Genomic DNA, 15259 nt, shown 5'->3' with positions numbered 1-15259 from the left:
GTAATAATGGGGATAGCAAATTGTAAACTTTTTTTTCTACAAACTAGCTCTTGTTAAAGATATCATCCTTGTCATTTTTCTGTCGGGAAAGAAAATGAAGACCTGACTGTTGGTGCCTTCTGTTTGGGGAAGATAGCAGCAGTCAGATTTTGTGGTGCTGGTTGTAAATCTGACACCTTTGACATTCACACATTTGAAAAAAGTAGTTGGAGCTGATGAAACCTACAGCTAATCTCTTACTGTCATAAATATCTCGAGGCACGTCATAAAAGCAGCTCTAAAAAATTCATTTGAACTATCTGCTGATAGTAGACAGCAGTAAAAAATAGTAACAAGTTGATCAGTGCAATATACATAGTATACTCACATAAATAAAATGGAAAAAGCCAAAAAGATGACAATACATACTTAAATTTGTCATTATAGTGCAGTACTAGATTAAAACTTGAACACTTTCTGTTGAAAACGATGCAAGAAAACAAGGAAATGTGTTGAAGAGCCTTCAAGTATCTTTATAGATTGAGAATAATACAATAATTTATTTTTGTAAACCACTTAGAGGTTTCTCACAATCAAGTGGTATATATATTTTGTTAAATAAATAAATTAGATAAAGATTTCATAGGGTCCCTTACGTCTGTTCAAGAGAAGCTTATCTGCTAGAACTAATTGTTGGTAGCATGTAAAGAATTGGTAAACTTTACACTCATGTTGCAACCACATCAGATTGTGGCTTGCTTTTTGAAACGTGTTGTCATAAATATGACAACTGTTAATTCATAGATGGTGAATTAACATTTTAAGAGAGCCCTACAGAGAGTTGTCTGACAAGCTGCCAGAGCACCTTCACTGTGAAAACCTCAATGGTTGCCAAGAGAATGATACTGAAGGCATGGAGGAATATAAACACTCTGGATGTCTGTGTGCCCCAAAATAGACATCTATATAAAATCTTGGGTTGGGTGTTAAGAAATGAGTAAGTTGAGGTGGACCATCACTTAATCTTTTTCCAAATAATGTATTCTCCATTTTTTGTTATAAACACTTTTTCTATTTTACTGTCATGATTTACCATGAATGAGCAGCATGCTATTGCACACTGCTGAATTGCTCCCATTTTGCTCCTGCTTTACTTGAGTCGCTAACAAGTTGCAAGCTTTGCCTTATGCCACATGAATGAGCGCTTGGCTTAACATCACATGTCTTTTTTTGAGACAGACAAACCACAAGTGTTGCAGTGTCATAGTTTGTTGCTCCTAGCTCAAATGGAGGAGTGAAATGGGAGTAATGCAGTAGCATGTCCTTGGCACACTGCTCATTCACAGTACATCATGCAAATGCAGCCATTATCCGCAAATGTCAAAAAGAACATGATTTCCACACAGAACCAGTTGTAGACCAAGATAAGCATGTGGAAGCTCCTCAAACTAGTGTTATTAAAGGTGCAACCACGGATATCACTTATCCTGAACCACTGCCCAGGCAAACAACTGTGTATCTAAAAAATGTGTAAATGGCCATTAGCACATTATATAGACAGTGGAAAAGACTAGAAGTAAATCAGCACTCAAGTTCAGACTGAAACCTCCACCTCCTTCCACAGTATGAATTAGCAAGTTTCAGGAGAACCCGTACAGTCACTCAGAATGTTTTGAAAAGCTTTTAGTTGGAATAACTAAGATTGTTGGTTTATTAAATGGATACTATTTACATAAGGGAATACTGATACTTATACTGGGGTTTTCAAGGTGCTTGATGGCAGTTTCCAAAGACTCCAAAGACACCGTTGCTGACACCGGCCTCTAATTGGCTTTTACGCAGACCAAATTACCTAAACCTCCACCCTAGCCAATTCCACCAATAAATCAGTGAGGTGCTAGGGACAAAATGTCTCTGACCCCTAAAGCTCCTCCCGGTGTCCTCCTGGCTGCTAGGACAGATTAGCCAACTTTAAAAACACACTTGTATAGCCTTCCTCTGGTAAGCCACAGGGCAGTCTCTCAGATTTACTCAACCACTGGCTCCCACAGTTATGTTTCCTCACACATGCCATCTGTAATAGCTTTTCTGAGTACCACAGCCCAGAGTTTCTTTGGGAAAAGATGAGATATACATGTAATAAATTATGTTTTCAGATGATTATGTTGTCATGAATCCCTGCTGTCAAGGCACTAGGATCATGCGTCAGACCCAATTCCCACCCTTAGGGTAATTGATCTGGAACCAAAAATACCAATTTCTCCTTGCCAAGGCTGTGTACGCTCACAACAACCCTGCAAGGTAGAAGGTAGACTGACACCACCCCTTTTACTGGTACCACTCAGAGTCAGGGGATCTCTGAGTCCAGACACTAGGTAAACCAAGGTCCAAAAAGACAAGAGCCAAACTTACACTCCTTGTCAGGAAACCTCTGGTAAAACCCACAAAATAGAATTAAGCTTTTAACTTCTTTTTCCCTCTTTGGTAGTTACGTGACTGAGAATGGTCAAGGTGCTGAATTCAGAACCACCCTTTCAATGAACACACCAGGTTAAATAGAAGTAGCTTTATTAAAATAGATAAGTGCACATCAAAATATAGCAGCAAGTAATCCTTTAAGACCATACACCCAAGCAGGGGTTTAGGTACATACAAGAGAATTCATACACACAACAGAAAAATAACAACCTTTTCTAACCTAATACTTACACATGAGGTAGATGGTTGAAGTGGCATCTCTCCTAAGAGAGAATGATGTTAACCACAAAGCAATGGAACCAGGCATAGGTTACCTCCCATAGGCAACACCATGGAACCACAAAAGGCAGAAAGCTATGGAACTCTGGAACCAAGGCAGCAGAGAACAAAGGCTATGGGTCCCCAGCCCTGTACTTAAGGGAAAGAATCCTAACGGTCCAGGATTCAGGAACCAATCAGAAAGTGTCTGATGTAACCCCTTCTAGATGTTTCTCACTCTTTCGCGCCTTCCAGGCCCCCCTCCCAACCTGTGTTTCACTGTACAGGCCAAGAATGACCTTGGGTGCCAGGCACTTGTTAATCAGCACAGAAAGTCAGGTGTTTCTGTTTAGGCTTCTTCTTAACCGTCCTCAGCTGGAAACCGAAACCTAAGTGGGATTCTATCAGAGGCCTGTCTTTCTTAACATTTAAACTCCCAGAATTCTTTGCTTGAACCAAGATGTTCCCTTTATGGATTTTAATAACTCATGAACATATACAGGTTCATGACATATGTAATAATTTGTTGTTTTTGACTCTTTTTCTTCAAGAAATGAACTTGTTTCTCTGCCACTAAGGACAGGCACCCAAAATAAAAAGAATTTATGAAAAGTTACAATTCTGAACACATGGCAACCTCACATTCACAAATTCTACTTACATATGTTGGGAGATACTGAACTTGGATAAATAGGAGAGCCAGAGTTACCTAGTAGCTGGACAAGGAATGGAGAAGTCTGGGCTCAGATACCCACTGTCCATCAAGCTCATTGGGTAGCCTTGGGCCTCAGCTCACCCTACCTCACAGGGTTGTTGTGAGGGTAAAGTGAAGAGGGAGATCTTTTCATCACAACTCAGAGCTTCTTTGGGAAAGGATGAGATATACGTGTAATAAGTTATGTTTTCAGATGATGATGTAATATGTTTTTGTCTTTTTCTTCAAGAAATGAACTTGTTTCTCTGCCATTGCTCGCTGCCGATATTTAATTTTCATCTTTGCTGTAATCAGTCAAAACAGGAATGCTGTGATTCCCTCTAATTTAAATTGCTCTTTGTCTGTACAACATATATTCTCCCCAAGGTCCTCTTAGCTGAGAGCAGTCAGTTCAGGAACAAAGTCTTCCCTGTGGACTTCTTCTAGCACTTGGGACTTGTGAGATTTTCACACATCTCAGCTCTGCTACGATTTCCAAAGTAGCTAAAAAAAGTAGTTTTTCCCGACAAGATACAGTAATCTGTATTTTTTTCGAGGCTAACCGACAAACTTAAACTTTGTACCAACTGTTTGATAGCATATCTCGAAAAGAAAAAAAGGGAAAGTGCTAGTGTTTGTTTGACATTATTGTTCCCCAACCTTTTGGGGAGAGCTTATCTGTGTGGGAATTCTTGAAGGGAAAAATAGTCACGAGATTAAAAACGAATAAGCCAGCCCTTGTCCTAAATAATTTTACACAGAAGTTTCCAAGTTCAAAGGGACTTACTCTATTGAACAATTCCAGCCCTAACAGTTATTTGCTTGGATGAGTGGCTTATTCTAACCAATGAGATTGCTCTATGCAAATTAAATAGAGAAATGCAATGGAAAGGGCGGGAGTCCTCCTTTGAGCTTTTTTTTGGAGGTGGGGGTGTTATTTCTGAGCTCAATGTTCATGACAGTAGGTTTCATTCCTATGGAGGGGTGGGGGAGGAGGAGGTTGTGTTAGGTCCAAACCCAACACGCAAGCCATCTCTGTCTACCCAGCTCACATAACACCCCGGGGGTGGTGGTGCGGAGTTGAATGCAAATTACCCACTACCAGAGGCCAAGTAATACAAACACTGATCCTTTGCAAAGGGGACCCAATACTCACGAGCTGAGGCAGGCCAGCATGGGAACCTCGTTTATTGATATCTTAGGGTATATATAGTCTCTCCCCGAAGTTTACAATATCGGGGGTAACGTCATAAACACAAAAGAGACGATTGCTAGTTATTACAGCCTTAAGATTTGTAGAAGGAGGTAAAGGGGTACAGAGGAAGGGCATAAGTGGAAACATTGAGACTATCTTTTAGACTCTATGTCTGCATGTTTCACATGTCCTTGAGATAAGCGCTTTGCAGGAACAGACAAAGAGAGGAGCAAAAGGGGAGGCCCAGCTGCAACCGGGCGCCCCATAAGTTGGAGACAGACATGAAATTACTGTACTTGTATATCAAAGGGTTTCACAAGTCAAGGTCTGTGGGGCAGTGGAACAGCGTTTAACATTTCTATGCAAGGCACATTTGTAACAATAAGCAAGGTTATAGGCATAGATGTGATACAAGAAATACATAATAGTGAAGTTTCCAGGTTAAACCGGCTTTATTATTCGAGCCACTGGAATGTAGGTAAGGGTCAGGTCACCAGGAAATAAACCTTTCTTGATATCAAAAGTCAGTCAGGGGTCACTTTGAATCTAATCTGGGCACTGTTCACATTTATATGGACAGGGTATAAAGCAAACTATAATGTTTAAGGCAATTCTTAAATTTCAACACAACAGTTGTAACAGTCATATTTTGTTTTAAATTAGGGCACTCATTTTGGAGGAATACGTTTGGGTGAAGTGAACTCTCTTGTTCATTTGTCTGCATTAGTTATCCCTGAATAGTCACTGGAAACTTAATAGCACAAGGTAAGAATGATTCTTGCAAAAGCATTACGAACAATAATATTTACAGCAGGGTCCAAATATTCATTATTTTGATATGAACAAGATTAAATTACAAAACACAGGATCCTTTTAAGAATATTTGTTGTGGTTAGTTCTTTAAACTTCATAATAAATAAAGATAAAGGTGCTTCTGAGTCAGTATTGGCACATGTCACCTAAAACTCCTGTGTATGTGTGGATGGCAAATTTTCTTTGAAATTGTATAGAACAGAGGGTGTGGTGGTGGTAAGAGATGGCTGCCCAGCCTAAAGTTCCTGGTGTATGAATAGTTAAGGTAAGAGATTTGCAATGAGGGGTCAGCTAGGGCAATCACAGGGTAGGGGTGAAAGAAGTCAGAGAATCAGACTGAAGAGGAGAAACCAATAAAGTGACACAGGCTGAAGTATTCAAGAAAGTCTTTTTAAAGACCTGAAGAGCTGTCTCCTCTCATATGAATGTTAAGATCTGCTTTAAGACCTTTCTCCACATATCACTGTCAGTGGGGGACTGGTAAAACAGGTAAAAGTCCTCTTCTCTGTGGTGGTGCCTAGATTATGGAATGCTCTTTCTGGGGAGCCTGCCAGGCTCCCGCTTTATCTGCTTTTATTTTTTAATCTCTGTTTGTAATCTGCCTTGTTGGCTATTGTGCAATAAACTGAACTGAACCCTAACTACCTGGAGAGGCCTCAGGCTGAAGAAGGGGATTTTTCCAGCCCTTTTCCTTTCCCTGCTGCATGGCTCAGGGGCAAACATTCACCTTGAACCTCTGCTTTATGGGCAAGCACTCACCTTGAACCCTAAATAGTGTTGCTACTATGAAGTGCAAATTCAATCCCTGGCTCTTGATGCTGTCATTCAGCTCTTCTCTTGGTGCCCTCTGTGATGCTCCTGCAATGTTTGTATAATATTTATGGTAAGTGCTGGTTTTGTAGGTTAAATATGGTCAGTAGAGTGAGTTGGGAGGGGGGAGTACACGTGATGGAATGTTGAGGAATGCTGTGTTGTGATTGGCTGAGTGTCTGGGTGGTTGAATGTACATGAGAGAATGACAGTTTTGGGTTGAAGAGGGTGAGGGGTGGATGTGTATTTAGATGGGTAGTGAGGCAAGTTTAGGACTAAAGTATATGAAGTAAGAGAAACTATAACAAGTTGAAGATCATTTATATGTAACCGCATGCATGACAACTGAATTCAAAGTAATCTTGTTTATTCCCAGTGTTATTTAATAAATCTGTTTGGTTAAACTACACGCCTGATCCTTGGCTGGGTTCATACAGAGGAGAAGGGTGGGCAAAGCAGAAACCAAAGCTGGAACCAATATCTATGGTGGCAGCAGTGAACGGTTAGTGTATCAGTAGGCAACCCAGTATCCAAAGGCAACCCAGGGCTGTAGTCTTTAAAGTCAGAAAGATACAGGGGGGTTGTGGCCTGAAAGCATACCTAGACAATTTGTTAAAGGAGGAGACTAAGACAAAGTCTCAGGGTAGCATTGCTTTACAGTGTGTCAGGTAGTGAAGCCTAGTGGTGGGATCATGAGAGATCTGTGCCAGGGCCAGGGCAAGAGAGGAGGTCTGACACACATCCCAACTTTCTCCTTCTTTGGCACTGGAGACAGCCTACAGCAAGCCAGTCAGAATTAGTTTTGTCTATGACTTGGTTTTTATTTCATGTTTATAAGCTGCCTTACAGGCTGTTGCAGTGGGAAGGCAGGATATACCTTTAAAATAAAGCTGTACTTCTGAGATCACAATTTATTTTATTTTATTTATTTTATTTTATTTATATACCGCCCTAAGCCCAAGGGCTCTCTGGGCGGTGTACATAAAATAAAGCAATCAGGAATATATAAATACAATAAAACAATAGAATCAAACCAACAAAGGTAAACAAAAATAATCAAACAGTAGCAAAATACAACAATACATATAATAATACGCATTAAAATGCCTGGGAATATAAAAGATAGCAGCGTCGGCGCCAGGCGCACCTCATCAGGAAGACCATTCCATAGTTCGGGAGCCACAACCGAAAAGGCCCTATTTCTAGTCACCACCCTCCGAGCTTCTCGATGGGATGGTACTCGGAGGAGGGCCTTAGATGTTGAGCGCAGTGTACGGGTAGTTTCATATTGGGAGAGGCGCTCCACCAGGTATTGCGGTCCCATGCCGTGTAAGGCTTTATAGGTCAAAACCAGCACTTTGAATTTAGCCCGGAAACAAATAGGAAGCCAGTGCAGACGAGCCAGAACGGGTGTAATATGAGCGGACCTTCTTGTCTGCGTCAACAATCTGGCCGCTGCATTGTGGACTAACTGTAGTTTCAGCTTCCGGGAAGGGTGACTTAGCCTGTGCCTGCTTTTGAGACGGGCTCCTGCCTCAAAAGAAGCTTATTCAGATATATCAGTCAGTTTTTTCTTTTTTTTTTGACTGATTAAACTTCTCCCGGGTAGGGAGAAACGAAGAGATTAACCTCAAAGCCTATTTTTGTTGGGACGACCAGATCTCATTAATTTATGGGACGAGGTCCAGCCGACGAAGGTGGGACGGATTTTCAACAGCAAGCTCTATCTGTTAAAGCGAACGTTCATCTTATCTTCTAAGAGAGAACGCACTAACAGGCAAGCACCCTTCTTTCTATATTTTTCTTTTACTTGACTTAAATTGTTGCTGTTTAAAAGAGATTTGCCAGATTGATCGGTTTTTGACATCTTACTGGGGAGCCATAACTTCTCTCTGCTACGCACTAATTAATAGCTTATCTCTGTTTTTGTTGCAAAAAGCTGTCCTGGATTTGCATTCTAAAGATATACACAGAAGAGGGATTTCTATTCCAGATTTTTATTTTGAAGAATATTATACTGTCTGAGACTACTCTCTTTTTGGTCTATTTTATTTTGACGAATCTGTTTCTTGACGACTGCCATTAATTGTTTCGATCCTGGGAACTGCATTTTGTTTACTTAACTATGGAGAGATAAGGCTGTCTGCTCTGTTTATACTGTGATGTCACCAAGTTTGGAGTATTAACCCAATTGTTGCTGAAATAAGAAGTGGTTTTCCTATATTTTTCTTTTAAAATGGCAATTAAGAAAGTGGCTGAGAATCTGGAAATAACTATGTTTCAGAAAATAATGGATGAGATTGAGATAACGAAACAAAACCTGCGACAGGGTTGTAAGGAGCTGAAAATTGAATTGAGTAAAATGAAGCAGGAGATTAAAGATATAGGGGTCCCTGTGAGAGAGGTGACCCTGGAAGGGGTCCCTGTGAGAGAGGAGACCCCGGAGATTGGAACAAACGTGGAACAGGAAAAAGATTTGGAGTCTATGGACTTTAGAAACAAAATCTATTGTTTGGAGACACAGGAGATTAAAGACATAGGGGTCCTTGTGAGAGAGGAGACCCTGGAGACTGGAACAGGGGTCCCTGTGAGAGAGGAGACCCTGGAGACTGGAACAGGGGTCCCTGTGAGAGAGGAGATCCCGGAGATTGGAACAAACGTGGAACAGGAACAAGATTTGGAGTCTATGGACTTTAGAAATAAAATCTATTGTTTGGAACTCAATGTTATCTCTGAAGAAATTAATGAAGATTCTAGAGATAAAGTTATCAATGGCATGGATAATCTTCTGGACTGGAATGATGTGATGGAGCCCAATATAGAGAAAATCTATGGAATTAACTGCAGCCATGTGACAATGGAAAAACTTTCAAGAGATGACCCAGTGTATTTTGAAAAAAAGAACAGAGATATGATTTTACAGCAGTATTTCAGCAACCTATTCAGAATGGATGGCAAGAAAATATTTGGGATAGAGGTAATTCCCATCAGACTCTTACTATATGACTATGGCTTTGACAGCAAGATTATTATGGAATACTGATAATGGAAGATTGGATACTGAAATTACTGGACTTAACAAGACTACTGAAGATGGAAGATGGAAAATGGAACTAATAGGGATAATAGAACAATGGCTACTGAAATTACTGAACCTAACAGATTCTGATGTGATGGATTAATGGAAATGTTTATTTTGACTATGGTTATGACAATAAGATTATCATAATTAGTAATGAGATGGATTAATTGATATGTTTATCTGGAAAAAAAAAATTGATAGATATATTTCTTAAAGAATTGAAACCTCTCTTTGACTTTTTGTGGAAAGAATAAAGTAATGTTTATGAGATTTGATGATTAAGTAAGATAACTATTGGAGGAAAGTGATTTTATAATATGACTTAAGAGACAGGATTGTTATATATTATAGACTTATAACTGATCTGATCTTTGACAAATGGGAAGTCAATATTTTACTCTTTATTTTTTATTTTTATTTTTATTTTTATTTTTATTTTTTTTGTTTGTTTAATTATTTTTGATTTTGTTTTTTGTCTTTGAATGTTTTATGATTTCGTCTTGTATGTTTTATGAAAATTTGAATAAAAATTATTGAAAAAAAAAAAAAGGACTAACTGTAGTTTCCAAACTGTCTTCAAGGGCAGCCCAACGTAGAGCGCATTGCAGTAGTCCAATCTAGAAGTTACCAGAGCATGAACGACTGAGGCGAGGTCGTCACTGTCCAGATAGGGGCGTAGCTGGGCTACCAATCGGAGATGGTAGAAAGCATTCCCTGCCACTGAGGCTACCTGAGCCTCAAGAGACAAGGAAGAGTCGATAAGAACTCCCAAGCTACGAACCTGTTCTTTCAAGGGGAGTGTAACCCCGTCCAGAACAGGGTGAACATCCACCATCTGGGCAGAGAAGGCACTCACTAACAGCGTCTCGGTCTTGTCTGGATTAAGCTTCAGTCTGTTAGCTCCCATCCAATCCATTATCGCGGCCAGGCAACGGTTTAATACGTTAACAGCCTCACCTGAGGAAGATGAAAAGGAGAAATAGAGTTGCTTGTCATCAGCGTACTGGTGACAACGCACTCCAAAACTCCTGATGACTGCACCCAGCGGCTTCATATAGATGTTGAAAAGCATGGGGGACTGTACCGATCCCTGTGGGACTCCACAATGGAGAGTCCAGGGTATCGAGCAGTGTTCCCCAAGCACTACCTTCTGCTGACGACCCACCAAGTAGGAGCGGAGCCACTGCCAAGCATTACCCCCAACTCCCAACTCCGTGAGCCTTCCCAGAAGGATACCATGGTCGATGGTATCAAATTATGCTTACACAACAGTGTTCTGAGTTCCAGTTGATGCTTTTCATTTCTAACAGCCATTGGTATAGTTGGGTTGTAGAGGTGGTTGTTAAGTTCAAAGTTTAGCTATGGATTGTATTTACAGACAGGGTTGATTTATGTTTCAGTTAAATATCCATAGTGTGGCTATAGTTGTTCAATATTAGTAACTTAGGTAAAAAGGTTACACAGGCATGCTACATATGACCCTTCATGCAAGCAAAACCATTTTCCAGGCTGGAGAAACATCATGATTATATTTGATTGTAGGTTTTCTGCATAGGTGGTTTTGGAAACCTGGATTCCTGGCCCAACTCACATCCATTCACTCTCAGGAGCGTGCGTGCACACACACCTGCCCACTTGCTCATTTGGCCCATTCCTCAGGGAAGGCTTTTTTATGTGTTAAAGAGATATATACTCCCCTTCCAAATTCCTATTCCCAGGAGAGAGGTGAATATTGTGAAACCACTTGAAGTCTGTGGTACAGAACGCCTCCATCAAGCACAATACACTGGAGTACATAGATGAGGCAAATGTTTCAGAGCAGAAACTGAAATGGTCAGAAGACTTGTCTATATTTATTGATCTTCAGAAGAGAGGCAAGATGTTCACACAGCAATTAGGTTAACTGGGATTACCGATTGCTCTAGGGTTCTGATACTCCAGCTCTGATCACACTGGGATCCCCATCTGGAGAATACCCCTTTGAAGCTTTATTTATTTTTTCTCCTTTTGATTGGTCAGAGTACCCACACTGGATCCCTAATACACACTGCCCAACTTCTTAACATCTCTTGTGTTGGCTTTTGAGGGATCAGTGTCAGCAAGATAGGCACAATTCTTGTCTATTGGTTGCATTTTTTTTACAACTTGATTTGTTCAAGTTGCTTCTTGGGTTGTTCTAGTAGAAAAGCAGCATATACTTTAAAAATATAAATATTTAAAGTTAAATACTTTAACTGTTTGAGGTCATAGTGGCGCTTGCTCAACAATGCTCTGAGTTGCAGCTGATATCACCAAGTAGTTGCTGCTTAGATGTGCTTGTTGTAACTGAGCTGAATTGATCTCTAACTGAAGAAATTGGGTTATGGAGATTATTATTTGTGAAATATTTACCTTCTTTATTTAGTTTTATATTTTGAATTAGGTCTGTAGTTAGTTCATTGCAAATTGTTTTTACAGTATGGATTCATTTCTAACTGAACAAGTAGACAATCTATTATATATTTGAACTAAGTACTTTATTGCTTAGCTATGCATTATATTTACATGTAGGATTTTATTTGTATTCTGTTTATGTATTCATAGTGATATTTAGTTGTTCAAGGTTCAAAGTATTAGTAATTTACTCAAACAGGTCTGATAGGTCAGAAGGTTAATATGTTACATTTGACTGGTGTTACTTCACACAGGCAAAGACATCTATGAGGTAAGAGACAAAAATAATATTTATTTTATTGTAGGATGTTTTTTAATGAATACTAAGTAAATGCAACAGTTTGGGGACAGATTAAGCTTTAAGAGAGCCACTTTTTGTTAGCTGTGATGGATTAGTATTTCTTCCAGAACATAATAAAGAAAACTGGAATAAGTTTGATTTTGATAGAGGGTTGAAAAGAATTTACTTTTAAAAGGCCATCCTTCATATTTGCATCTGTGAATTTTGATAGCAGATTTAGGCTGCAGTCCAATGCATACTTACCTGGGAGTAAGTCCTACTGAATCCAATGGAGCTTATTTCTGAGTAGACATGTATTGGATTGCAGCCTTTGGCAGTAGGTTAATATGATACATTTGACTGTGTTCTTTCATTATGCAAAGACATTTATCAAGTAAGATATCAAAACGAGTATGTTCTGGGTTTTCTGCAAAAATAGTAAGTAAATGCATTTGGGGGAATTTGGGATTCTCAGTCCAGCCCATGCACATACACCATCCATACACTTTTCCATCCATACACATTTCCAAACTACACATCCATGCAAAAACATTCCCCTGTTCATATATTCCAACATCACTCTCACATCTGCGCACACACAGACAACTCTCCCCTGTCCACAAACACACACACAACTCTCCAGACCAATATTTAATTAGCTTTTTAAGTCATCAGCTGTAGCTTTGTCCATTACCTGTAATCAAAGAGCAGTGTGTTTGTCCCCTTTAAGCACAGGCTGATATTTCTTTGTCTTCAGTCTGTGGTGTTATGGATGGCGGATGTGCCTGGCACATCTTCCAGTGATATCTTTTTTTCCTGAGCACTGCAGTGCCAAACTGAGCAAGGGAAATAGTCCTAGGAAATGGTTTTTTCCAGGACATTTCCATGTGACCTGTAGATGCAAGCTGGATGTATAAACTCTAGCTGGGCTGTTCAGACTTGTAGACTGATGGGAGGATAGTGTGAGGGCAAGGCACCCTATATGTTGGTGCTGCTGAGAATGGCAACTGTTGAAACAGTATTTCTTGTTCCTATTGTTCAGAGCAGTCTGAAAGAGTCCTCAGAAGTCCAGTGGGAGGCAATTTCCAGTCTCGGTAGTGTAGGGGCCTAGACTGCATTACTGACATGCACAAAGTGGATACTCACAGTGTGTTGGGATAGTCCTGCTAAGTACTGAATTGTCTCTGCATACATACACATGCACAGAGCTTGGAAGTAACTAGTTACAAGTAACAAATTACTTGTAATTCATTACTTTTTTGAGTAATGAGTGGGTAATTCCTTTACATTTTGATTGTAATAGAACTAGGAGTAATTTTACTACTTTTGTGGAGTAGTTGTAACGTTTCCAGAATTACTTTTGGGCATTACTTGGAGGGGGGAGCAGGTGAAGTCTTCTGCTCCTCTGATTTGTGGATGAAAATCATGTGCCTCAAACTGGGCTTCTGTGCAGTGTCGCTCTTTTCTCATGCTCTGTGGATGGGTAGGAGGCGACAAGGGAGGAGGCGGAGAGTGAGACGGGGTGGAGTGGAGAAAACAATTATTTAAAAAACAGATGGTGGTGAAGAATGGAGTGGAGGGAAAAAGGATCCGGAGGTCAAGGACATGGATAAAGGAGGAGAAGGAGGCAGCAGAATGGAAATAAAGAACTGTGGAGGTGAAAGATGATGTGTGTGTGTGTGTGTGTGCGTGTGTGCGTGTGTGCGTGTGTGTGTGTGTGTGTGTGTGAGAGAGAGAGAGAGAGAGAGTGTACTGTGTTTGCACTTGGCACACAAAGTGGCCTCCACCACCCTCTCTGGCTAATGTGCTGCATTTGCAGTATTTAAACTGTTTTGCATCTCAGGGGAAAATGTTTGCTTGGGTGAGTGTCCCTTAGTTGGTGGCAGGGCAGGATCTGGGAGGTGGTTAAGTGAGAGAGATTATGCTGGCTGGCTGAGTGGGGGGGGTGTTGCACTTGTTTTGACGTGCAAAGATCTGAGTAGTGGCCTCAGCCTCCCTCCCTACCACCCTTACCAGCGGAGAGACCACCATTGCTACCTTATGAATAAAAATAATTATTCTACTTCCTCTGTATGTGTTTGTTTATTTTTAATGTTGTTTTAGGCTGCTTAGATGCGCAGCAGCCAAGGCCAGCACCTTGCAGGCATTTTTTTTAAAGTAACAAATGTAATTGTAGTGATTACTTTGGAGGAAAAGTAAAGTAATCAGTTACTTTCAGAGCAATTGTAATTGTAACGGTAATTACTACTTTTTGGGGCCATGTAACTGTAACTGTAATATATTACTTTTTAAAAGTAATCTTCCAAGCTCTGCACATGCATACATACAAATACATACATACACACACCATCACACACAAATATATCACACAAACATACACACACACACATAAAGCTTCAAACTGGAATGAGTTCTGAGGAGAGCAACAGGATGATCAGGGGACTGGAAACAAAGCCCTATGAAGAGAGGCTGAAAAACAGGGCATGTTTAGCCTTGAGAAGAGGAGGGATGATAGCACTCTTCAAGTCCTTGAAAAGTTGTCACACAGAAGACAGCTAGGATTTCTTCTCGATCATCCCAGAGTGCAGGACACAGAATAATGGGCTCAAGTTATAGGAAGCCTGATTTTTCGCTGAACATCAGGAAAAATGTCTTAACTATAATAGTATGACAATGGAACCAATTACACTTGAAGCATTCAAGAGGCAGCTGGATAGCCACCCGTCTAGTATACTTTAACTTGGATTCCTGCATTGAGCAGTGGGTTGGACTCGATGGCCTATAGGCCCTTTCCTACTATTCTGTGATTCTGTTATACCCTTCACAATACACACACACCATCCTCCAAACTTACCTCTCCGGGCCATGCACACACACACATTCACCTGTGTAATGAACTCCCACACACCCATCCTCCCCACTTTCTCTCTCTCTCTTTCTCTGTCACACACACACACACACACACATCCCCCTTCCACATACTTACACACACATCCCCCCATATGCATACACATGGGCACACATCGCCACCCTTATCTCCATACACCCATATCCCCTGCACACACATACAGTCGGCCCCAATTCATATTTATTCTAATTTTGCAATGTAGTTCGCCAACCAAACAATGTTTACAAAAATGAATGTAGTAGAGAAAAGTGTGCATAAAAATGAGTATGAGTGAAAATAACATACAAAAATGTATTATATGACAAACTGCTTGCAAAAATGTATGTAGA

General features: G+C 40.3%; 1 protein-coding gene and 1 long non-coding RNA gene across 4 annotated transcripts in view; one reads left to right on the top strand and one right to left on the bottom strand.

Moving 5' to 3' along the window:
• Positions 1-15259, bottom strand: part of LOC133369086 (uncharacterized) — a 55081-nt gene that overhangs the window by 11674 nt on the left and 28148 nt on the right. The window lies entirely within an intron of this gene.
• The window catches only part of LOC133367388 (probable 2-ketogluconate reductase), a 29795-nt gene continuing 19654 nt past the window's right edge, over positions 5119-15259 (top strand). For 2 of the 3 annotated variants that reach the window (XM_061591794.1, XM_061591724.1), the window contains exon 1: positions 5119-5369. Coding sequence is in view for 1 of the 3 variants with exons in the window: in XM_061591526.1 (XP_061447510.1) it covers positions 6298-6300 (3 nt within the window). In the remaining 2 variants the exon portion in view is untranslated. Of the gene's footprint in view, positions 5370-5939; positions 6301-15259 lie in introns of those variants that run through there. The other variant, XM_061591526.1, reaches the window with a different exon arrangement.

Source organism: Rhineura floridana, chromosome 1 (genome assembly GCF_030035675.1).
Source record: "Rhineura floridana isolate rRhiFlo1 chromosome 1, rRhiFlo1.hap2, whole genome shotgun sequence".
NCBI lineage: Eukaryota > Metazoa > Chordata > Lepidosauria > Squamata > Rhineuridae > Rhineura > Rhineura floridana.
The sequence above is the reverse complement of the archived record's forward strand: the minus strand, read 5'-3'. Positions and strand labels throughout refer to the sequence as shown.